The sequence below is a fragment of the Balearica regulorum genome, chromosome 1, assembly GCF_011004875.1.
Source record: "Balearica regulorum gibbericeps isolate bBalReg1 chromosome 1, bBalReg1.pri, whole genome shotgun sequence".
Lineage (NCBI taxonomy): Eukaryota > Metazoa > Chordata > Aves > Gruiformes > Gruidae > Balearica > Balearica regulorum.
In genome coordinates this window covers 100,681,783-100,707,068 of record NC_046184.1, presented here as the reverse complement: position 1 = coordinate 100,707,068, position 25,286 = coordinate 100,681,783, and the positions used below count along the sequence as shown (strand labels likewise).

The following is a 25,286-nucleotide window of genomic DNA, read 5'->3' as shown; positions in this document are numbered from 1 at the left end:
TATGATAACTTCCCCTTTTTCTTTGGCAGGTATAACTACAGTGCTGACAATGTCAACCATCATGACAGGAGTAAGTGCCTCAATGCCTCAAGTGTCTTACATAAAGGCTGTGGATGTGTATTTATGGATCAGCTTCCTTTTTGTCTTCCTGTCTGTCATCGAATATGCAGCAGTGAACTATCTCACCACAATTGAAGAGAGAAAGCAACTCAAAAAAAGGGGCAAGGTACAAACCTCTGTGTTTTGTTGCCTTCAGAAAGCATCACAGAAGCCACAGAGTAATCCTGATATGCCACTGTGATAACTACAGTAACCATCTCTGTATCTCGCTTTTTTTTACTTGGCTGAAGGGAGGAAATGTATCATCCTCTCTGGGTCTTGAGAAGGTTTCTCTCCCTTCCTTTTCTTGTAGCAGAGATTAGGGAGTACACCTCCTGATATTTTTTCCCTTTTTCCTCCCCTAGAGGAAGGTAACCTTCATTCTGTTCTCAAATACCTATTGATCAAGGTATTTTTCCTCTCTCTGAAATATACCCCAGAACGCGCTCATGTAATATTCCCTCCTGTTTCCTGTGAAGTAGTGTCTATTTCTCCTTCTCCTGCTTTGCCATTCTTGGTTAGGAGGATGGATTTAATAATGCCTTTTTGTCCCAAGATCAGATGAATGACAAGGACATTTTTAGAAAAGTGTGCCTGAAGCAGAAACGTTCACAAGCAAAACATTTGCTTTCTATCAAGCACTCACTTAAAACCTTTGCTTCAAGAATATCCCCCCCATGTAAACTCATTTGTTGGAATATTACAAGGGGAGAATCACAAAAAGAGTGCATGTGCTGCTCACATGATTTGATAATCCCACCAAAAAACTACTCATGGAAACATCTGAAGTCATTTCCCACAACTCCAGCAATGCAGACCTACAGGAGAGGCAGAGTTTAATTTTTCTGTTTCAGAAGCTGGGGCACATATTCCCAGCCAGAAGCTGGCAATAATCAGTCAGACAAGTGTGTTTTATCGCATGTATCCCCTTCCTCACTCATGTCCTGCCCGAGGGGGCAGGCCCTGCAGATAGCAATACTGAGAGGTAGCCCTGTTCTCCCTATGCTCTCCACACAGGGAACAACACCGAAGAGAAAGTTTTCTTTCTTTTCTGTTTTACTTATTTATAATTTACTAAAATGGCTCCTGCCAGATGCAGAATAACTATTCTTTGTTGCCAGGCTTCAGGAATGTATACTATTGATGCAGTGCAAGCAATGGCTTTCGATGGCTGCTTTCACGACACGGATGTGGACATGGACTTGACTGCTTTCTCAGACCGCTGTGAAGAGAATGAGGCTCGGGCATGTGCAGCCAGCAGCTCCAATGTGGACACAGCTCGCATAAAGAGGAAGAGATCTCTGAAGGGAAACGTGGGCAGGATTATTCTACAGAACAATCATGTTATTGACACATATTCCCGGATTATATTTCCCAGTGTGTACATTGTGTTCAACTTTTTTTACTGGGGTTTGTACATATGAACAAAAATCATTATAAGCTAGACATTATTTTGCGTCTGAGAGTAGTGTTGTGCTTTAAAAGTAATGCAGCAGCAGTAGAAGAAAGAAGAGTTAAAAGTTTCTGAAACTGACTTCTGCATCATATCGAGGCTGGTTTAGTTAACAGCAAAACTGTTAATGAAAACCTGTCACGAGTCTGGTTTCTTTTTCAATTGGACTGTGCAATGCTTCATTGGGGCGATCTAATGCACATGCTACTACTGCAGTAGCATAGAGGCAGTTTTCTCACACACCTAAACACAGCAGCTCCCACCTGAAGTATCACCCAGTCCATACCGACACTCTAACCCTTCCTCTTTAATCAGCCTGCCTGTTTGTTCACCACTTGTGGCCCATTTTAGTAGGCAATCAGCACCAATCACCTTCAAATAGCACCTCTCCTTATTTCACTTGCTGCATCTCGATTTTGCTAGGCAACCTGCATGTGCTTCAGGAGCCTTTGTCCTCAGATGGTAACTAGAGGGAAAATGATTATGGCTTAGCAGCAGAGTAGGGACCAGCAGAAAGCAGGAAGCAAAGCTCACGGGCCTTTGTACACTGTACGTCATCAGCACCTCAAGAAAAACCCTCACCCTGTCAGCTGTTCCTGACTTTTAATAGGGCCACTGGGAAGAGCCTCTATTTTTGGAAAATTTTGCTCACTTGTCCCTGAGGCAGCACAGGAACGATGTCCCAGACCCGATGCACTCACTGTCTTGCAGCCACCTCCCAGGTGGATGACTAGCATCACCTGCACAATCTATGGCCCTGAAGTGACACCCACACACTGGTGCCTCCTGTAGACCTGCTGTAATCACCAGCTTTCTGCGTAACTGGTCATTTCAGAAACATAGGCTTTGAGGCAGAGATTTTAGAAACTTTGTCAAGAAAACCAACCAACCATGTCTTCAGCAGAATCTGGTTCTGCTGCTTTATGTTGCATATATGAGCTTGGGGTTTTGCTGCCCCCCTTCCTTGGCTTCTGAGATTGAATGTTACAGTGAGAAGCTACGTACGCCCGCTCCCAGCACCGCTCCCCAGCACAGTTCGACACCACACTGAGACACACAGGCAATTATTGTGCCAAAACAGAGCCATGTACAGCAACCCTGTCAGTCCCAGATGAATCCCACATGGAAATATCCTTAGGTTCAAGGTAAGGAGGTTGAATTAAGGATGTTCAGGGACACACACAAAAAGGGTTCAGCACCAGAAAAGAATCAAGATTACTTTTGTAAGTTTCCCAAATAAGGAGCATTTTCCACATAATTTTTGGGGGTTTGTCTGTCGTTTAATGAAGCTAGTTTCAATTTACAAAGTCAGTTCAAAACAATAATTTGTGGTGGCAAAAAAATGTCACAAAGTAAATGCTTGGTCACTGCTTGGTCAAGATTAGGAAATGGGAATAAATTTGGAAGCCTGAACCACTCTCTGGTTTATTTGATTTTCCTCCTCCAATATTGTTTGCTCATAGCACGGTGATGTCTCTTACTGTTTCAAAAAGCTGCATTTGACAAGCTCCCAGTTACCGAGCTGGAGAAGCTGGTGGCACACTGCATGCCGGGTGATTGAAATCTGATGGAGTGAGCGGGTACTTTGGCAGCCAGTTCACTGCCATACAAATGATCGGGGCTAAGACGGCTTTGATACTCTTCCAGGAAATCCTGTCATGGAAAGCAGAACCGTACCAGGAATGACAGTGCTGCGAATCTACAGCCAAAGGACATGCAGGCTTTGGCAACAGCAACAGCACACTAGACCTCAAGCTGAGCCAATGTGTAATATAGATATATAAAAAAAATTGCCATGACATCCTTCTTACTGCACTGCCATTACAGAGGCATCCTGCACAGATGTTCCAGATTGCCTAAGAAGATCCCATCTAATTGCTCCAGATGTGTGCGTGCTAAACTTTCCACATGAACTAACATAACACCATTGTTTTCACATAATTATTATTTTTTTTAATCTGCCTTATGGGAAGAGGTATTTGTTCTGTAGCCAACAGTGAATCCTCAGCCTCCAACAGAAAAAATACCCCTGCGCTTCTTGACCCAAACCAGTTCCCTCTTCTAAATTTCTTACAGTGTTTCTCACAGCAAAAGCCCTGCAGCGCAGCACGCCCAAGCCTCGTGTGGGCTGTCCAGCAAGCAGGCCCACACATGGAAGTGTGGAGAGAAAGAGATTTCTGTCTGCATTTACCTTTCCGGCACATCCTATACGGGTGCCTGAAAGTTGCACAGCTTACTTTGATGGAGGAAACTGTTAATTTACTTTGCAACTGTGAATGTAACCATTGGCAAAGAGTTCTCCACATGGAGAGCAATACACAGCAAGTTTTATTATGATAATGAAGAAGATTGCACATTATGATGATGAAACTTAACTGCATGCTTTTACAGTAAAGCTTATAATTTTTATCTTCTTAATGCAGTGACAGGGATGATATCAGGTTCAATTATACTTCACAAAGCCATTGCTTGTATAAATAGTAAAAAAACCCCAAACACTATTTAAATACATTTTTCTTGTTTAGAGGGCTGACTAAAACTCACACGATCCTTTTCTGAACCTTGTGTTATCTTCCAGAAGGGGATGGTAATAAATACTCTTAGTCAATTTGTCTAGACAGACCAGCATGGAAGTCTTTCAAGAAGTATTCACAAGTATTTCCCATTCCTGTTATTTGTGGCTGGTTTTGCAGCCAGTCAAATGTATGGGTTTTACTTCCCACAGCGCTTACTAAAAGTTAAAACATCACAGCCATTATGTAAATACAGATTTGAGTATTCATCTCAGTGGTATTCAAGCAGTTATGATGAGAGTACTTTGTGGATTTTTGGAACAGAAATAACAGCTTGTGATGGTTTCTGTGACCAGCTGAGGTGCAGGATGTGGCGTCCTTATTTTTAGCATCTGTTGCTACACCCATCTGTATTAAGAAAACATCCTGTAAGTGTTAATGTAGGTGATGCAAACTTTAAAGTCTGGAGAACTACTTCATTCTTCAAAGCTGTATAATCCTCATGAAAGAAGTAAGCAGAATTTCATGCCAGTGACCTATTTTTCAGAGAGCTACAAAAATGTACGCCTCTGAATATCCCAACTATTGGTGTTTACACTAAAATATTCACAATTTAATAAATTTTGCAAAGTTTCTTGAATGTTGAGTGATGTCATGATGAACTAAGAATGAGTCAGAATTAGAAAGTAGTGAATGTCTTTTCTTTGAAAGTCACAGCCCAAGGAAAGAAAAATACTTTACAGAGAAGCTTCAATTTTACTATCTATCTATCTAATTTGTACACATTTGCACAATTAGGACAACCCCAGGTTCACCCCTGGCAAAATCTCTGTCCTGGTAACCCATCCACATGCCGATTAATCTGTATTTCATGATCAAGTGGCCATGATGTTTTGGTTAGCTGGTGACCAAAGTGGTCCAGGGGGTAAAGGAACAAGGATGGAACAGGATGAGCAGTGTTTGCCAGACTCTTCTCAACGGTGCCCAGTGACAGGACAAGGGGTAATGGGTACAAACTGGAGCACAGGAAGTTCCGTCTGAAAACGAGGAGAAACTTCTTCACTGTGAGGGTGACCAAGCACTGGGACAGACTGCCCAGAGAGGTTGTGGAGTCTCCTTCCCTGGAGATATTCAAAACCCACCTGGACGCCATCCTGTGCAACCTGCTCTAGGTGATCCTGCTCTAGCAGGGGGGGTTGGACTGGATGATCTCCAGAGGTCCCGTCCAACCTCTGCCCTTCTGTGAGTCTGTGATTCTGATTGCCCTTTTTCTCTCTTCCATCCCCTTTTCCCATGTATTGTATTTTGCCTGTTTCTCTGTTCAGCACGTAGGAGTTAGCTGGATGTATTCAGGAGCCCAGAACCCACTGGAATCACACGACATTTGTTCCAAAAGATCCAGCTAATGCCAGGGAAGCAGGAGTTATTACTGTGTGAGTAACAACCACACCACAAGGAAGAACAGGACTGCAAAACCATTTTCTATGAAGGGAGGGATTTGAACTTTTTTTTTTATGTGAAAGGCTCTATTATTTCCCTCCACCTTTTTCTGGCAGTTCCGCTTTGTATGCTTCAAGCTATCAGCAGACAAGAACAAAACTTTAGCAAAAGCCACCTAACAATTTTTTGTGCTTTCAGCCAGTCTAAATTAAACCATTAATAGGCATCTTTAATAAAGGTTAACTAAAAACATTTCTAGAAGTTTTCATGTGCTTGGTGAGGATTCCAAAGATTTCTTTGAGGGAGTCTGTATTGGGTCTGGCTGAGATGGAGTTAAGACTGTGGTGGGTTGACCCTGGCTGAGGGCCAGGTGCCCACCAGAGCCGCTCTATCACTCCCCTCTTTCATTAGACAGGGGAGAAAAGGTACAATGAAAGAAAACTTATGGGTCGAGATAAGGACAGGGAGAGATCATTCTCTAATTATCATCACGAGCAAAACAGACCGAACTTAGAGAGGGAATTCATCTTATTTATTACTAAGCAAAACAGAGTAGAGGAATGAGAAATAAAACCAAATCTTAAAAACACCTCCCCCCACCCCTCCCATCTTCCCGGGCTCAACTTCACTCCCGGCTTCAACCTCCGCCCCCCTCGGCAGCACAGGGGGACGGGGAGTGGGGGTTACGGTCAGTTCCTCACACGGTGTTTCTGCCGCTTCTTCATCCTCAGGGGGAGGACTCATCGTTCCCCCGCTCCAGCGTGGGGTCCCTCTCACGGGAGACAGTCCTTCACGACCTTCTCCAACGTCTCTCCCACGGGGTGCAGACCTTCAGGAGCAAACTGCTCCAGCGTGGGTCCCCCACGGGGTCACAAGTCCTGCCAGCAAACCTGCTCTGGCGTGGGCTCCTCTCTCCACAGGTCCTGCCAGGAGCTTGCTCCAGCATGGGCTTCCCACGGGGCCACAGCCTCCTTCAGGTGCCTCCACCTGCTCCAGCGTGGGGTCCTCCACGGGCTGCAGGTGGAATCTCTACACCCCCTCATCCTCCCTCCATGGGCTGCAGGGGGACAGCCTGCTTCACCATGGTCTTCACCACGGGCTGCAGGGGAATCTTGCTCCGGCGCCTGGAGCACCTCCTCCCCCTCCTTCTGCACTGACCTTGGTGTCTGCAGAGTTTCTTACATCTTCTCACTCCTCTGACTGCAAAAGCTCCGTCTAACTGTTTTTTCTCTTTCTTAAATATGTTACCACAGAGGCGCTGATGGGCTTGGCCTTGGCCAGCAGTGGGTCTGTCTTGGAGCCGGCTGGCATTGGCTCTGTCAGACACAGGGGAAGCTTCTAGCAGCTTCTCACAGAAGCCACCCCTGTAGCCCCCCTGCTACCAAAACCTTGCCACGCAAAACCAACACAGAGTCCCAGAGGGGTTCTGGAACAAGATTTTTGGTCCAGGAAAAAATAATTCAGCTAAAGCCCAGGCACGTTTGTGTGTAGCAAGTAAACCTGTATACAAGTAAGTGCAAGGTTTTATGTTTATCTCCTAATTTAATCCATGTAATAACTTTAGCAGAGATACTGTGGTGCAATTTCCTATTCATTTCAAAAAAAGGAGTATTTTTCTCTCTCGCACATAAACGCTAAGTATCTTGGGTAGATGGAGTAGAAATATTTCTTGTGCAGATTACATTTTCAAGCGGCAACTGCTTTAAAACTTTCTAGTTTGGGAGTAAAAAGTTGACGTTACGTTCTCTGCATTGAGCGAGGTTAAATGGTGTGAAACACTGCCCACCCTTACTGGCTGATACCATCGACATCTTCCTCCACCCTCAGCAGCCCCCGGCAGAACGCCAGCCATTGCAACCGGGCTTCTCCGCGAGCAGGGCCAGCAGCCGCCGCAGCCAGGCGCCGGAGGCAGGACCCCGGGGCCCACTCCCACGGCGGAGGCTTCCGCAGCCCGCACGGGCCGGGCTGGGCCGGGCCGAGGGAGACCGAGGGCACTCGGAAACAGGCCCCAGCCGTTGGAGGAGACCCTCGCTCCCGGCTTTCTCGGGACAGGTCTCAGCCCCTCCACCGCCAGCGAGGTGGCCAAGTGCATCAGGCGGCTCCTACCGGCCCCCGGAAACGCCGCCTTCCCGTGACACCCAACGCGTCGGCGATTGCCTCCCGCTGCCACCCCGGCCCACCAACGGGCTGCCCGTCTGGCCCGGCCCGGCCCGGCCTCCCGGGGGCGCCCACACCACTCCCCGCGCGGCTCCGCCGCCATTTCCTCCCGGCTGCCGATCACCGCCCCTGGCCCCGCCCCGGCCGCTGCGGCTCGCGCGCCCGGGTGAGTGCGCGCTGCCGGGCTCTGTGGGGGCCGCGGGGGGAAGGGGGGGGGTGGCTTGATGGCGGCGGGAGGAGCGGGCCCACCGTCGTCCCGCCGGGTTCGGCGCCTCTCTGGGACGCAGGGAAAGGCGTCCTGGAGTGCGGGGCGCGTTGTGGCAGCGCCGGGCCTTGTGGCCTCGTGGCTGACCCGCCGGGGCTCCGCGGAACGCGGCTGGTGTCACTCGCTGGGCGCCCTCCGTGGCGGCCCGGCCGGTCCTGTGAGCCTGGCTGGGGGCGAGGAGCGCAGGCCGCTACCTGCTGCGGGCACGGGAGCGCGATTTTCTGTTTTTTTTTTTTTCTCTTCTGGAAAAAGTATAATAGTAGCCCGGTGTGGCCGCGTTGAGGGGAGCGGTGGGGGCTGCGTGGCCTCAGGATGGCTGTGGCCATCTTTCTTCCCCACTGCTTCAGAGTTGAGTCCTGCAGTTGCTGGGCCATTTCAGAGGCCTGAACTCATAAATGAGTACATCTGGTGTGAGAGTTGAAAAATACTGATGTGAAATAACTGTTTCTGTCTGAAGCAGGAACAGGTTTGTTCTGTTGTTCTGTGTTTTTTCTCTAGCCCTGCAGAGAACAACTTGGGAATAGTGGTAGATGAAAATTGGACATGAGCTGGCAGTGTGCGCTTGCAGCCCAGAAAGCCAACTGTATCCTGGGCTGCATCAGAAGCAGCGTGACCAGCAGGTTGAGGGAGGTGATCCTGCCCCTCTACTCTGCTCTCATGAAACCCCACCTGGAGTACTGTGTCCAGCTCTGGGGGCCCCAGTATAAGACAGACATGGAGCTGTTGGAGCAAGTCCAGAGGAGGGCCATGAAGCTGGTCAGAGGGCTGGAGCACCTCTCCTATGAGGACAGGCTGAGAGAGTTGGAGTTGTTCAGCCTGGAGAAGAGAAGGGTCCAGGGAGACCTTATTGCAGCCCTTCAATACTTAAATAGTATAAGAAAGACAGAGAGAGACTTTTTCCCAGAGCCTATAGCGACAGGACAAGGGGCAGTGATTTTAAACTGAAAGAGGGTAGGTTTAGATTAGATGTAAGGAAGAATTTTTTTTCTGATGAGGGTGGTGAGTCACTGGAACAGCTTGCCCTGGGAAGTTGTGGATGCCCCATCATTGGCAGTGTTCAAGGACAGGTTGGATGGGGCTTTCATCAACCTGATCTAATGGAAGATGTTGCTGCCCATGCAGGGGGGTTGGACTTGATGATCTCTTCCAGCACAAACCATTGTGTGGTTCTACAGTTGTAACAACAAACAAAACACTACAGAACAGCACATCGTGTAAATGAAGCTGCATTCTGTGAATAGTACGTATCTGAATTTAACTTTGTTAAATACAGTGTGAGTGAGCTGAGAGGTCGATATGATGGATTTAGGTCTGGAATTAAAAACTGGCAATTCAGGCTTGGCTGCATTTGTATTGCTGGCATTGGGGGATGTCATTTGTAGATCTCAGTACTGGCTGCATCTTCAGATGTCGCTAGCAACTGGGGACTAATTTTCAGTCTATGTTTAAGCATTCTCTTGCCTCATGGAGAGGTGTAGCTTGCTGCAACCAGGAATGTCCATCCTCCTAGGAAGCTGATGATGTGGATTTGCTCCTGCAGGCCTAAGGTGACTGTAGGTTGAGGTACAGGCTGTTACAGGAACTGCTGATGAAACACTCTGCCCTGGAGTTGGTGAATCAATGATGGTGTCCTGCATACTACTGCACAGAACCCAGTACTGCGTGTAAATACCAGAACTGGAGTTTAAGTTTCATGATAAGGGATCTGTGTAAGTAAAAGCATCTTAATAAATGAGAGCATTTACTTTTGGGGCTAAAGCTGCCATTTTTAGTTAAAAATGAAAGCATCAACATGCTCTAACTCCTCATGTGTTGGCTTCGCAAACTTGCTCAGACGTGCCCTGAGTCAGTTTGAGTTGGCCAGCCCAGACCTAGCAGGCGAGCTGCCATGCTAGAGGGCTTGGTGCTGGTTCATTGTCAGGATACTTAACTCTGCTTCTCAGGCCGACTTTTACTGCTGCCTGGTGCTCTGGGCTACTATGGGGGATGAAATGTTGGTGTAGACTTAATGTTAAGTGTGTCTGCACATATTATGGTGTTAGACCTCCTGTTACTTGATTTTTTTGCTTTAACTGTCCTGAGAACTTGGCAGCTAAACCCTTTGTGAATTAACTTTTTCATTTTTATATGATATGCAAGCATATCATCTACCTGGAAAAACAAAGTAAATTACTTCAACTTTAAAATTAAATGACTGCACTTGGATGAAAGAAATCTTTTTATTTTACATAAACCACATAGTTTGACAGCTTTACAGAAATGAAGGCAGAATCTTATAATTTTAGTTTTTGGTGTAATTGCATAGCATCCAACAGAAAGGCCTAACGGTGTTCCCCCTCTTCTGCAAACTTAGTTTTGCTAAACCTGGCCATTCAAGATACAGTATGGAGATGCTGACAGAAGAACAGAGGCTGAGATGTGGGCCACTGCCACTGCGTGGTGAGCATCACTAGATGCCTGGCACTGCTGCATAATCTAGCATAAAATTGTTCCCTGAGCCTGAGACCTCAAGCAGGTGCCCTCACTTCATGTTCCTAAAACCTGCTCCACCTGCAGGGGAGTCTGCTCTGGGTTTTTCTGTTTCTTTGGAAGATGCTGTAACACTCCTGTCAGTTGAATATTCCTCACCCACTGAACCTGGTTACATATTCCCTCTTCCCTCGCAGTGCTCTACTCTCACTTGTCCTCCTTCTTTTCATACTCCATTTTCTTGTGTTTTCTGTTCACTGTAGGCCACTGCATAGCCCTTAGTGGGTGGTGGTGTACCAGTATCAGTGTCCCCTCACTGCAATAGCTGCCTTTTCTGTAGGTCCTGCTAAAGCTTTAGTCCAGCTATGTAGGCACTGGATTTATGATGTGTAAGCCAGCTTGAAAGCAGAACTTTCCTCAACACCTCCCACCCCCGATTAACTGGTTTGGTTCTGCACTTGAATGCTGTACATCCTCCCCCATCGTGCTCTGGCTATGAAGTCATTGGGAAGTCTTTGTTGTGCTTTTCCCCCCAATGTTAATGCATGTCAAGGAAGCGTAATAGGGTACAAGTTTCTGATCCTTTGCACGTTACCATTAAATCTCTTAAAAGTGAGTTAATTTTTTAATAATTTGCAGCTCTTGCTACAGAAGACCAGTCTACCACAGGTTCTTTGTGTGGGTGGATACTTGAGTGTGTAAAGATCTGTTGTGCGGCCGCTGGGTTTGATTGCATGCTTTTTACTATAAACTCAGCTGTGGGATTTGAGCTTCTCTGAGCAACAGCTCCCAGTGGAGCCCTTCAGAGTTTGCTGAGGTTTGAGAGGGGATTGGAGGCCTGCTGTGGGCTTTCATTTTTGTGCTGTTTGGAGTGAATATTGAGCATCTGGAAGCAGAGCCATTTGCAGTGTACTCTGATGTCTCACTGGAGAAGGGAAAAGTTGCTGCTCTGGGCCCATGAGCTCTTGAGCTTGTGTTACTGATTGACTGTTTTGGTTCTCTCACCTCTTGAACAGGAACATGCCCAAGAAAGGAGGGAAGCATGCTGAAATGGGAAAAGAAATGCAGACAGAGTGTAAACGAGCAAAAGTGGAAGCAGCTTGTTCTCCGTCAGTCATGAGTTTTGAGAGCCCAGACAGCCTCTTTGGAAGCTTGATCTCTCCCATCAAACAAGAGATATTTTTCAGGGAGTATTGGGAACAAAAGCCACTGCTTGTTCAGAGAAATGATCCCCTGCAGGCTGCTTATTACCAGTCCCTGTTCCAGTTGTCAGATTTGAAGGAACTGTGCAGCCAGGGTCTATACTACGGGCGAGATATAAATATCTGCAGATGTGTGAATGGAAAAAAGAAAGTTTTAAATAAAGAAGGCAAAGTGAATTACATGCAGTTGAAGAAGGATTTTGACCAGAAAAAGGCAACAATACAGTTTCATCAGCCTCAGAGATTTAAGGTTGGAACATATCATTGAACATAATTAACGCATGCTTTATAATGTGGTATACTTTACTTGAGTCATGCTAGACATAGAGTGCTTCATCTCTGACCCCAGTAAATCCAGGGGAAGTAGCTGACATCGATGACCTGCTGAAATCTATATATGAACTGTATTAATTAAAGCATGGTTTATATTTTGCACTGCCCATCATGTTTCAGTGCTTTGCAGTAAGAACAAAATGTGATTCATGATATAATATTAAGTATTCTTCTTAAAAAAAAGTCTTTGTCACATAAAAGTTTAGAAAAAAAGAAATGCACAAAATTGATCATTGTGCAACTGCTTAAACTATCCGTTCTGCCCCACTGTTTCCTTGTGCAAATAGGGGCTTTTATATTGCTTTCCTTTAATGGAGGGCAAGGCATGAAACCGTGTAAAATGTTTCCAGGACACTCCACCGTTCTTGCCAATGGATTGGCTTTGAATTGCACCATGGGAGTGTACACTTGGTTTCAGCGTAGCTGTAATGGCCAGTGGCAGGGGCACCTGCAGGTGAACTTGAAATGTTGCATGGCTTATGCTGAAATCTAGAGCTTGAGCTGAACCTACATAAATCCTGGTTGAAGTTGCTCTTGTGCAGGTCTGATAGATGGCATCTTCTGATATGAGAGTCATTCCTTTGTTGCGTTGTCTGTCATGCGTTAGATGCGGATGAGTAAAGTTTGTTCTCGAATGTGCCCAAACAATTGGTGTCACTGGAAGAAGGTCTCTAACCTTTGTATGCTGTCTTTGATGCTAGCCCATATCATGCAAATCCTGCATATGTTTATTGTCTTAAGCTGGTTTGCGGTTCATGGGATGATGGGTGGTTTATTCTCCTCTGTGTAGCCTTGTTTGTCTGATTTCACAACCTAAAAATGGTACAGGGAAGAGAACAAACATCAGCGCTATGTTGGGGCAGCAGACTTCTTGGCTTACTGACTCCCTTGACGGCAGATCTCCTTTGTGTCTACAGCGCTTGCTTTCAGTATAAACACTCATACAGAGCATCTGCCTTCGCAGCCTCAGTCTCCCTGTGGGGTGTTGTGATCATTCTCTAGAAGAACCTCCCAAGCGATGGGGAGGCTGTGGGCTGGGCGGCAGCCTGGCTTGGCTGAGCTTTTCAGTAGTAACAACATCATTTCTTTTTAAAGGAGGAGCTGTGGAAGATTCAGGAGAAGCTGGAGTGCTACTTCGGGTCTCTGGTTGGGTCGAATGTTTACATTACTCCCCAGGGGTCGCAGGGCCTTCCCCCTCACTACGATGATGTTGAGGTAGGACAGCGCAACCTTGTCTGTGAAGCTGTGCATGGGCTTTTGCTAGTGACAGTGGATACCTCTATGTGCACTTTTTTCCCTCTCTTTCTCATAAAATAACTTCTTACAGAAAAATGTTTTTTTCTACTGTAAGCTTATGGTAATTGGTTGCAAGTGTTTCTTTATAGTCATTTTTCCTGCATAATTTTACTGAAAAGTACTAATAGTAATATCTAATGGTAATATAATGCAAACCGTGCTTACCAGACCATGTATTTTCAGTAGATGAAAACTGAAACTTGTTACCCAGCTGCAGAAACTTTCTAGCACCTTTTTTTTTTTCATTTTTACTTCATTCAGACCCCCGAGAACCTAGAAGTCCTTTTTCCTTTAAGTACTTGCTTTTTCTTCAGCTGAACAGTTGAAGCAGACTGGTTGTGCTGGTTCCGGTTTGCTGGTACTACTGTTTTTAAGAAGTTACTGGTATGATGAAGTCCTGTGGTCCAAATTAGCATTTTAAATTAGCTTCTAAAAGAAACATTCAAATAGATACTGCATTTAAAAAAAAAAAAGGTTGGGCTATTTCACTTAAAAAAAACCCCAAACCCCTTACATGTATTTTTTGCTTTTTATTTTTTTAGTTTCCATTAACTACATCAGGAGTTTCATTTTCATTACGCTTGTTGTTCAGCAGCCTCACAATCTGTATGTTCTGGCTTATGTCATGAAGTCGCAGCTCACAGGCTGCCCTAGATGTTTCTGACGCTCTCTTTGTCAGTGAATGGTGATAAGACCTCTCTCACCTGGTATTTTAAATATCTGTGTGGCAGACATTACTTTCAAGTTAGTTGTCTAGCACCTTCTTAAGTGACTGGAGAGAAAGAGCAATTTCCAAATGCCTACCTTAGGATAAACCAGATCACACTTCACAAGTCTTTTCTCTGTTGTCTCTTAAGTAAAGCCTAAAGAAATAGTTCAAATGTAAATTTCTACATTGTAGACATCTAAAAATTAACGTGAGAGGAGTCCTGTTTGCCATGCTGTGGAGTAACTGAGAGCTGAGAAGGTGAAATCTATTTCTTGTCAGAAAAGCAACCTCTGTGGCTTCTGTTTGTTTTCTATCCCTCATTTCTGGCATGGTTCCACAGACTTAAATAAGAAGATGACTTAAAATTTCTCATCAGTTGGATATGTGAGGAGCAGCAAGGCTTCCTTATGCATTTGGATTTATGGTCTTTTGCAGGTGTTTATCCTTCAGCTAGAAGGCGAGAAACATTGGCGACTCTATAAACCAACGGTGCATTTAGCTCGGGAATATAACGTTGAATCAGAAGATAGGATTGGGAATCCCACACATGAGTTTATTTTAAAGGTATTGTAATTGAATTGCTTTACGTAGTCTGGGCTACGGTTGCGAGAAAAGTAGTCATGTTTAAAATGGTCATGAACTTGAGGGGAGGATTGGCACACAAAACACTGTGAGCACGAGAAATTTGGGTGATAGTTGTCTAACCTATCCTTTTCCGAAGGTATCCTTTGGACCAAGAAACCAGTTATTTATGGAGATTCTCCAGTATTCTCCAAGTTGGGCACCCTGACTCCTGGATCATGTTTGTGGAGTTGTGTGCAGAAAAACCATAGGCTAATCTTTCTATGCACTAAGACTTACTGCTTTACCAAAGGTTGTCACTGTTCTGGTGAATTAGATTTAAGTATTTATCCTTGGCTGATTAAAAAAAAGCATGAACTAAGCCTCATATTGACTTGCTGTATTAGTTGTTCTTCTTTTCTTTTTCCAAACCTGAAAATCAAGTGTTTGGCTGTTTTTTGTTATTTGGAATAAAAAGAGCGTTTCATGAGGATTAATGAACGCAGCCCCTTTGACAGCAGGGCATCTGGTGCTTGTCCTGTTCTGCTTGACATGCTTGTGCTTTCAAAGTGTGTTATTTATCCAGCGGACAGAGCTGCTCTGTGTTGGGACCCTCATTGGTTTCTCTGCCTCGTGGCCTGTCATAGGGCCTCTCTCTGCAAGGTCTCTGCTCTTCCTGGTGTTCAGACCTGCCTTTGGGTGTAGGTAGTTTAGGAATGGTATGACACATTGGATATGATACTGACATCACTAGCTGTGTAGTTTGACAGATGGTAGTATTCGGTTGTCATGATGTGCTGGGTGACACAAAGTCTAGTAAATTACTAGTTCACTTTTTAATTTCTGGAAAACTTTGGGCCAGACTTCAATGCCTTTGATTTTTATGGTATAATGATTTAATGAGTTTTTGATTTATTTTTCTTCTGTTTGATGTTCTTCACTTCCCGTGACCCATTTCTTCTGGGTGGCTGCTGTCAGATTTTGGTTGTCTGCCTGGAGCTGTCTCTGACAGGGATGCTGTCAGATGACTTACTTTCTCCCTAAACATCTTCCTAGAATATTTCCTTTCTCCCTTTCTGCGTTTCTGTCTGCTGCCTGCCATCCTTGGGCAGTTTAGAACAAATGGACCAGTTAGAGATTATATTGGTAGCGTTCTCCCTTCCCACCAAAAACTGGTAGCTGACTGAGAGTGAAAGCACGTTCATTTGTGTGTAAGGTCCTAAGCTGCAGTGTGTCTTGGTGTCACTGCAACAGGCTGTGGCCACGGCTGGTTTGTTACTGATGTCAAGCACAGAGCTTATTTGGTAGCTGGCTATCTAGCTTTCTTCATGTATGATTTTCCATTTAATTTGCTGATACTTCTTCCTTGTCTGCTGCTCCTTCCTCCAATTCAGAAGTAAGGTGGCAGCAAAGTGATCAGATCCACGTTGTCTCTTGTCAAATGCTCTGTCCTGCCCCAGTCTGGGTGTTGCCACCTGGAGTCTGTGAAAATTCTACTTATTTTAATTGGAGAGTGTTGTGTTTGCTGGCTCATGTGAATGATGTTGATGAGACTTTTGCAGACTAGTTTGTCGTCACCCTGGTAGATGTTCAGGGCTCTTATCCTTCCCCTATGCGACTCACCCTCCAGTTTGTTTTCTTGATGGGGATATGAACTATAGCAAATGGAGACAATTCACAGTACTCTTAGTTGGTTAGTGTAGTCCCTACACTGGTAAGGCAGGCAGTTTGTTAATGGCAGAGAGAGGCTTGCGTCAGAACAGGTAAATCACGCGTGGCTGATGTATGATGTGTTGCAGCCTGTAAATGGATGAAGAGGCTTGGTCTTGCTAAGTCCTGTGAAGCCTTATCATCTAAAGAGACCATTCGATTCAGTGAAAAATCAAGTAATATTCACTTGAAATACGTCTGTGTGAGACAGTTCGGTAGGCTCTTAGAAGTAAGTGATGTGACCATATTTGAGGAACGTTCAAATAGAATCAAACTTCATCGTTGTTGCTTTATGAATTTTCTTTTTGACTGTACTATCCAACTATGTATATGTTTATAGGAGAAGCCATAAGTAAACTGATTTTTCCTTCTTGAAGGCAATTTTGTGTGCTTTGTACTTCTCTCTTATCCTGACTTGCCTAATCTAAATTTTTATCAGTGTGGAGATTTAATTTAGATAGGCGAGAAGAAAGATAGAGAGGAAGGTTGTACTTGTTTTTTAAGTGTTTTGACTGAAAATTTCAGGCATCAGTATTGTAACAGGTTATCATCTTTATAGAATATTTGACTTTTCTTGTGGAATACTTGCCTTTTCTTTTGATGTGATCTAACCAAATTCACATTGCACTGCTCCTCTGCTAGCCCGCTGTATTGTCTGCAGGTTCATCTCAGCTGCTTCTTTGTCTCCTTTATGCGGCTGTGTCAGAGTGTTTATGTTCTATAATGCTAAAAGCTTGCTTTGTGTTTTCAGACAGGTGTATAGTAAATATTGTCAGTAAGTTGGAAAGTTTAAGGTATCAGACTTCTGGCTTAGAGTGCTTTATTTTATGTTATTAAAGTGTACAGTGGAGTATCTCTTTATTTTGTGAATTTAAAAAATATATCTTGTCAGTCTGTCTGCTCAGAGACTATTTTCTGTATTTTGACTACAATAAAGTTTGACCAGGTGCCCTAAATATATCAATTCTCTTCATTTTCTTGCAGCCAGGTGACTTACTGTACTTTCCAAGAGGAACTATTCACCAAGCTGACACTCCTCTTGGGATCTCCTATTCTACACACGTGACCATCAGTACCTACCAAAACAAGTAATTTTTCTTTGCTTTTTTTCTAGTATGGCTTTTCTGAAAATGGTTTTCCTCTGCCAGCTGTGTTGTGTGAATAGTACAAACCTGAAACCAGTGTTTCAAAGAACTGATGTCCTGTTTCTTAAAAACCAAACCAACCAACCAGCCCCCCCCCCAGCACCTTGTAATGAGCTTTGCTTAGCTCTTTTCTGTGTTCTTCTATTTAGCCCTTGTGTGATTTGTTTTTCTGTGAGTAACACAGGGATAGGGCATGTCACCTCCCCCCCAGAGATGTGGTGACATGGAATATAAGTAGGTACCCCGCTATTAGATATGTGCCCTGCTGTTAGTAACAGAATCTAAGCTAGTCTTCAGGTAGCAGTAATTGAAGTTCTGGGGTTTGGGGGAAGGAGGGGAGCAAGACCCTTGTTGTTTGAAGCAGCCTGTTTACCAAGTTTTCATGCAGCATGCTTGATTGCTTTTTTAATTGGTTATTTTATTATTTACCACCTGTAGACTGTAATGTGCAAGATAATGTTACAACTGCAAACTCACTGTTGTGTTTAAAAAAAAAAAAATCTCTCACCAGTGGCTGAAGTTACTGTTCATTTCATAACCGAGATAAAGTCATGAGTTACTACTCCTTTCATCGTGCATTTAATAGTCACCCACACCTATTCTGACAGACTTGCTGCAAATTCTTCCTTCACAAATATGTTCAACTTACCTGTGTTTGTCATGCATGCGAGTTAGATTTCCTTTGACACGCATATGATTGTTGTGCCCACTGAAACATTGTCATCACACAGGGAAATGCTGCTGCCACCTAATCAGCCTCTCAGCTGCTGGGTTTGGAGGCATTAGGTGGGGTTAGGAATTGGAAAGGATTTCTGTTAGCCACAAAACAGGACAGAGCAAGCTCGGACATATTCTACATGATTGTAAGATGAATCTTTAACCACCAGCTGCACCATTCTGGAAGCCCAGGATGTCAGTACTGCTGGTAACTCTTAATATGGCCAGTCCTCCAAGTTGGAGAGAGGGTTAAGGTGAAGCCACCCAAAGGTGTGAGTTTTCATAAAAGTTGGGTTCTGCTGATTTTAATTTACACTCATGTTCTATTTTTTATTCAGAAGGGGGGGAAAAAAAAGCGCCTTTTTCTGTAAGCGTTAAGGGCTGTTGCAAAGAGTGTTTGACTTCATTTGTTACACAGGAGGCAATATTAGTGCTGAACTGCTCTGGCAGGTTTGATGGCACATTCAGGGTGCTCAGCGGTGAGTGGCCTCTAAAGAGATGTCCTGCTTCTCCTCCCTTCCCCTGCCTTTTTTGTCCCACTGCTTCCTTGTGTTGCCCTGGCGCTTGTCTCACCCCCACTTAGTGAACTGAAGAGGCAGCAGAGTGACACTAGAATAAGTGGATGTTTGGCTTGTTGATGGAGGCTGGGCTGGAGTGAAGTTTTACAGGCCTCTGTGCAGGAGTATGGAATGTGCAGAGCAGGGTCTGTCCAGCTTGATCCATACAGAGTTATTGGTCAAGTAGTGCTGGGGAGAAAAGAATTTGGTTCCTTATAACAGGGTTGCTGGAGACCTGACAGGCTTCTGACAGTTTCTCCGTGACGGTGTAAGCCAAATGCTAGTCCAGTGAATTACTTGAGAAGCGGTGCTGTCTGGGAGCGTGTTCCCTGCGCCCTTGTGTCAGAATGAGGAGAGGAAAAAGGAAAAGCTTGAAGAGTGCTGTTCTAAGGATTAAAAGTGGAATTATCATCCATTAAGGTTATTGGTAACGAAGCGTAAGAGCCTGCCTCTGCACCTGCTTTCAGCAAGCATAGGTAGCATAAGCAACGATCCTGATACAGGCTGGTATTTTCATTTGGCTCGTAGACCGAAGTGTGGTCTGGAAACATTTCCTTGGAAAATTGAAAAGCGCTCCTTGAAAATAGCTAGTCCTAATTACAGAGGATGTTTGGACTCCTTGTGACCACTTTGGAAGTGACGTGTGCAGAAGGAGCTGGAAGGGGAGGAAGTGCCGGTGCAAGTGGCACTTTAAGGGATTTTTAGGCACCAAGACAAAAGGTGCTCCACGGTGCCCTGGAGGATGGTTCCTCTGGGCCAGATCCCAGCAGGCAGAGAAGTGTGTGTGTGAGTTCCTTATAAACAGGGCAGTTTGGAGAAGCAGTGAGTAGCTGAAGATAGTTCCTGGCAGATGGAGACTGGGGGCAAGAGAAGGGAAGCAGTAAGAAGTATAGGATGTCTAGTTCTATTTATCAGTCAGAGTCCTTTCCTCCCAGTGTGTAGCAGACAGTTGAACACTGAGTGGAGATGATAAAAAAAAGTAAATGAGACTATAACAAGTCACACTTTAGTTTAAAAACAAAAAAGTATGTCTAGAGATCAGTGCTGAGAACAGGGAGTGCTGAGGAGGAAGGAGCAAGAGCAGAGGATGAAGTGTACGTTGGAGGACAGACCCCACTCTGCTGCCTGCCCTAGTTGGGTGGGAGTCTGCTGGCAGCCTTGGGTGCTGGGCACTTGCCCTGGTTGTTTGCCCATTAAACCAGCCTCCGAGGATGTGGTAGGGAGAGAGGTCACACGAGGTCAGGACAGCACTTTTGCTTGAGCAGCACGCCTGCTCCTGATGAGGTTGACTCAAGCTAGGCAAAGAAGATGCAGGCAGTAGTTTTCCCTCCCTTCCTCTAGTTTATTCTTACAATTGGGGAACAGAAGCACAGAGATCAAAGGCCAATTTTTTAATTTTTTTTTTAAGTACATAGGCTAAGAATGGGAATTAAACAAGATGCCTACAAGGTGCCTGTTAGGTATCATTAAAAGCCCTGTAGAGACACCTAGGGATCTTGTTCTGGGGTCGTAATTAAGTTTGTAGCAAACCTAAAAACTGATACCATGTTGGATTTGATAACCCTGGGTACATTCGTCCTTCAATATAGGTGTCTCAAAAGTATGTTAGTTGATACAACCCCATACACTACATTGTGTGCAGCGAGGCTGTATGTGCATAATAATGACCCCGGTAGGAATTTCTTCAGTCACTGAGGGCAGCTTTAAGCTGAATCCACTGGTAAATGGCAGGCACCTGAATAAGAACAAACTGGACCCTTCTTAAGCCAGTTCCTTCCCTCTGTGGGAGTGCCACTGACCTGAAACTAGTGAACACACGCATACAGTTGAGATGAGAGTGAGCTGTTGCATGAGACTACAGAGTAGTAATGGAATAAAGCAGATTCGGAATTGGAGCACTACGTTTCCAGCTCTTCACATCAGATAAGAATATCTGTTTTATTTCAGTGCAACTATTTTAGTAACTTTTTTTCCTTCCTGTCCTTCAGCTCCTGGGGAGATTTCTTACTGGATGCAATTCCTGGCCTTGTGTTTGATACAGCAAAAGACGATGTGGTGTTGCGGACAAGCATACCAAGGCAGCTGCTTATGGTAAGTAGGTGAGACTGAGGGAATAATAGTGCATCCAGCTGAAACTTCAGCACTGAGGCAAGCATGTATCTTGATCTGCTCTGAAAGTTCAATGCAATGGCTCTATCTTGTCTAGCAGCACAACCACTTCTTTTGAAGGCTTCAGGGTGACTGTTCTGAGGTTTGCTCCATCTGAAGCATTGCCTAGTTCATTGCACTGCCTTTCTTTCGTATCGTGGTGGCCTTGTATGGCTTGCTTTCTTGTAAAAGTAATAGTATTTGCTTTGGAGCTGTCAGACAGGCATTGTTCCTGTTGGGCCAAGCTTCTGTGTCTTTAAAAGTTAGCAAAGCTTTAAATTGTTCTGTGACATCTTCATGGTAGTTCAGTTGTGCTGCTGATCTGCTCATCAGCCTGCAGAAGGAACAAGTCTCTCTTTCAACTGCACTTGCAAGTCCTTTACTATTGCAGGTAGCCCCAGAGTGAGGAGGAGTGAGCATCAGCTTTGGTGTGTGAACAGCTCATGGGGAATGTGTAAAAGAAAGTTTGTTGTTTTGGGAGTAAACGTTGCCCTTTGCAAAGATAAGAGTGTCCAGATGTTCATTGCATTACTGCACTGCTTTCTCTTTAGGTCAGTTTGTTTGTTCATGTGAGAGCAATTCTCTGTGAATATTTAGCAGGTGGATATAGCTGACTCATCCAAAAAACTGAGTAGCCTTTTGAGAAGGCTTGCAGACCATCTGGAAAACACCAGAGAACTGAGATCGTCTGACATGAAGAAGGATTTCATTATGAACCGGTTGCCACCTTGCTTGGGATGTGACTCTGATCCTTTGACTCCAGGTAGATTTTGAAGTTACTAAAACTGGCTGGTATGATGGTGGAGCTGTTGCTAACTCTGCCTCTTATGATTTTGATATGTTATGGTAGGCAAAGATTATAGTCCAGCTTCAGCTTCATGTCGTGCTAGGCTCTACATATGCGTTTGCGCACACCTCAGTTAATTCCCTCTGTCTAGCGGGAGAGATGACATATCTCTTTTAGAGTGAAATAAAGGTTATACTAGACTGAAATTGGCAGCTTTAATAAACTACTGTGTACTGAGAATGTTTTAACTGGTAGAATTTGTCCTTATGCTGTAGCTTACTATTACAGCTACTTGTAGACTGTAAAGGTGAGAGAATTTTAAAGAAAGATCTCTCTCCCCTGCCCCCATCCCCAAGGCTTGAGAACATGTGAGTGTTGAAACATCACTTAACAAAAAATCTAGGCACAAGAGAGTGGGTAGTTTGCAGAGGGCTGGCTCCATTTGCACTGTTTGTCTGGTTTCCTTCCTTTCTAATGGGGAATTTATTTTTCTTAGGTGGGAAATTGCCAAAAATAGATAGCAAAATCAGACTGCAGTTTAGAGATCATACTATCGTTACAGTGGAACCAGATCAAGAGAATTCTGTAAGTATAATGAAACCACCCTCATATGCTTGGGGTGGGAGTGCAGGGTGGGGGGGAGCGTGTGAGCTGTGTGAGTTGTTGCTCTGTTGTACCGGTCTAAAAGGGTCACGCAGTTACACTTAGCTGGATCCTGCATCCCATTAGGGTTTGTTAGGAGATCATGGCGTTGTTGCTGCGCAGTAATATGGCGTGTTCTTGCCTTCTGGAGGAGAGGTACAGAACAAAAATTAGTCTGTGATTCTGCATGGCTTTTATCTGAGGTTAGATGGGATTAATCATTATGGCTGCTAAATGGCCTGTGTAACTGTTGATGTGGATTTATTATTATTATTATTATTTGTATTTAAGAGCATGAATAAGTTATAAAAAGAGGTTCCCTCAAGTGAGGGAATTCTCTTGGTTGCAGCTGCTGCTGGTTGTGGTTGCATTTAGTCTTCATTTCAGAGTTATCTTTGAACCTCAGCGGGTGCCAGCGGCACTACTGATTTGTTCCACAAAAATACATGCTGGCATCTTGGATTATGTTATGTATGTTCAGACTACTTATCGATGAAGGATTATTAGTATGAAATTGTAGAAGTGCTTTTTGTTGTCTTAGTCCATCCCGTAACCCTTTTTAATTATCTTGTACAATTTTTTCGCTCCAGTAAAATGTTTCCCTCCAAGAAAAACATACCGTAACTTTCTGATTTTTCTCCCCCATTTTGTTTGTGTCCATATTGCTGTGAGACTGTAAGATTTGGAAACGTTTTTTGCATTTTGTTGCCTTGCCTTCTGATGTCATACAGGTAAACACTGAATGACAGCACACATACAAAACTTGTGTCCACAAATTTGGTGTGAGACCTGTGCACAGAGCTTTGAATTGGTTTGCGCAGCTTTGAACAAAGAAAAGTAACAGGCATATGATTTTAAAGAGACAGATCAGTATCGGGATGGAGATGTATTGAGCCCTTCTGGGAGGTGCACCTTAAATGGCATGTTTTGTATACAGCTTCAGTCTAGCAGAGGCAGTATTAAGGCAGAAGATTACAGGCTGTAAATAAATTTCCAGACATGTTTTAGAGAGTCCCTTGTTGCTGTAGTGGATGGCTGGTGGATCATTCAGTTAGGAAGGTGAATTGCTTTCCCTGACGTAACAGTGGACTCCAGAATTAAGGAAATGTTGTCACTTGAATAAGATAAATTTGAGGGTGTGGTTCATGCGTAACCATTTCCTTCCTGCTGTCTTTTAGGATGAAATTCGCAGAGAGATGATGGTTTATGTGTATCATTCTTTGAAGAACAGGAGAGACACTCACATGATGGGGACAGAAGATGATACTACTAATGAGGAGGGCACATCACAGGTTTGTTCCCACATACGCATGCACACAAATGCATAACAAAAGCTACACTGCCCCATTGGGTTTTGCTGTGTTAGATGAGTTTGACTGAGATGGTAGTGGGGGCCTGGCTGCTGCTGTATTCCTCAGCACCTGAAGCATTTCTGCCCTTCCCATTGGTACCTGGGTGAGCTAAGGCCACAAGAGTGAGGCAGTTAACGGTAGAATTAAGTAATGTCATTTCATGCTTAATTGAATGTTTGAGATATTAACAGGATTTCTTATGCATGCCTTAAGTCCTAGGTAGTAAAGCTACTGGAGTGACTAGAAGTCTTTCTTACTTCTGTGTCCTCAGCACATCCCTTATTAAGGCTACCTGCTCCGCTAGCACGCGGTGAGCAGTGCCAGGGATCGCTGTGCCTCACGGGCCGTGTTCGTGCCACATTGAACCCAGATGCTGTATCCACTGGAACAGACTGCAAGATAAGGGTGTTCATTGTAGGCTGGGGTGGGTCAGCAGTGCAGTAAAGAGTTATCTCTTTTACTGACATGTAAGGAGGGAACTCTATATTGTTAGTAAGGTTGCAGATGGCTCATTTCCATTCTTACTTGGAGTATGTACAGCGTGCTTTTGCTCACATCAGATAGTCCTGAAGTGTAGCAGTGAGCTTTGGAACTTTTTGTTCCACTTTATGATAGTAAAAACACTCTATCTTAGGTCTGTGACCTGGAAAGCTTGACTACAAATTTGTCTGCACAAGTACACTGTAGAGGCAAAGCAGAACACAGCCTTTTCTTGTTTCAGCAATTACAGCAAGGCTTTTGGCCTGGCAGTTACTTACCTTTTAGAGTAAATCTCATTGGTCCTCTAGAGTTGAGAATGTGGGTAGCTGAGGTTGCCTGTACAATACGTGCAAGTCCCAGAACATACCTTGTGCCCTTCAAGTCTCCAGTGATGGCAACGGGGCTCCCCTGTGGTGCTGTCGAACCATGTCCAAAGGCTGCATGTGCCAGATACCTAGAAACTTAACAAACATGGCTTTCCAAAAAAAAAAAATAGTGGGTAGGGTTAGGCAAGAGTGTAAATTTAACCTAAAGTAGTTTCCTTCTTCAGTGTGGCAACCACATGAGGAGGCCAGGCACCTTAAGCCTCCCTACCTCATAAGGTGTGCTAGAGCATGTAAGAGAGTTCAGCTATGTGTCCATTAAGAAAGTTGGCAGGATGATGATATGGCATCTTGCGCATCCCACCGTGGTATGGGAAAGGAGCACGTGGCTGCTACTCAGTACCTATAGTCTAACACACTATTGTGTAACAAGGGACACTGCACTTACTTACTTACTTAGCTGAAGGATTTATTTTTTTGTAAATATTTTTTTTCCCCCAGCAGACTCATGGACTGCGGTTTCCTTTGTCATATTTGGATGCACTGAAGCAGATTTGGAGTAGCAGCGCTGTTTATGTTAAAGAGCTTAACCTTAGCTCAGATGAAGAGAAGGAAAACCTTGCCTTGTCACTATGGACTGAATGTCTAATTGAAGTTATTTGATGCTTTTGTGAATGAGCTGTTCCTATAAGTAGTATTTCCGGCCATTAAGAATCTCCTGAGAGAAAGGCTTATTAAATTACTTTTTTATCCACCCAGCCTTTGGTTTGTATTGCTGTCTAAAAAAGCTTTGTGATATATAGACTTTGCTACTTTCTGGTGCCAAATGCTACTTTTCTTTCCTTAGCTTTGGGAAGACAGGCTTGTTGTCCAGTGAGCCACAGCTCAATGTCTGTGGATGGTTGAAGTCACTCATCGTAACACCAGT

At 44.5% G+C, this 25,286-nt stretch overlaps 2 protein-coding genes across 5 annotated transcripts in view; both read left to right on the top strand.

Annotated features, from left to right (window-relative positions):
- GABRR3 (gamma-aminobutyric acid type A receptor subunit rho3) overlaps positions 1 to 2,543 on the top strand; it is a 38,831-nt gene extending 36,288 nt beyond the window's left edge. The window contains exons 9-10 of the mRNA XM_010304748.2: positions 30 to 226; positions 1,221 to 2,543. Coding sequence (XP_010303050.1) covers positions 30 to 226; positions 1,221 to 1,523 — 500 coding nt within the window. The 3' untranslated portion in view covers positions 1,524 to 2,543. The remainder of the gene's footprint in view (positions 1 to 29; positions 227 to 1,220) is intronic.
- A 5,163-nt stretch (positions 2,544 to 7,706) lies between these two features.
- Positions 7,707 to 25,116, top strand: RIOX2 (ribosomal oxygenase 2). 4 transcript variants are annotated; one of them, XM_075768346.1, is made up of 11 exons: positions 7,868 to 9,636; positions 10,281 to 10,366; positions 11,413 to 11,848; positions 13,027 to 13,146; positions 14,372 to 14,500; positions 17,192 to 17,295; positions 20,615 to 20,717; positions 21,372 to 21,537; positions 22,058 to 22,146; positions 23,382 to 23,495; positions 24,860 to 25,116. In XM_075768346.1, the coding sequence occupies exons 2-11, from the start codon at positions 10,344 to 10,346 to the stop codon at positions 25,019 to 25,021; spliced, it is 1,446 nt and encodes a 481-aa protein (XP_075624461.1). In that variant the 5' UTR covers positions 7,868 to 9,636; positions 10,281 to 10,343; the 3' UTR covers positions 25,022 to 25,116. The 4 variants fall into 4 exon arrangements, with proteins under 4 accessions (XP_075624476.1, XP_075624461.1, XP_010306581.2 ...); XM_010308279.2 differs by having other exon boundaries at positions 8,690 to 9,636; positions 24,863 to 25,116; XM_075768361.1 differs by lacking the exons at positions 7,868 to 9,636; positions 10,281 to 10,366 and adding an exon at positions 7,707 to 7,828.
- Positions 25,117 to 25,286: the final 170 nt, after the last annotated feature.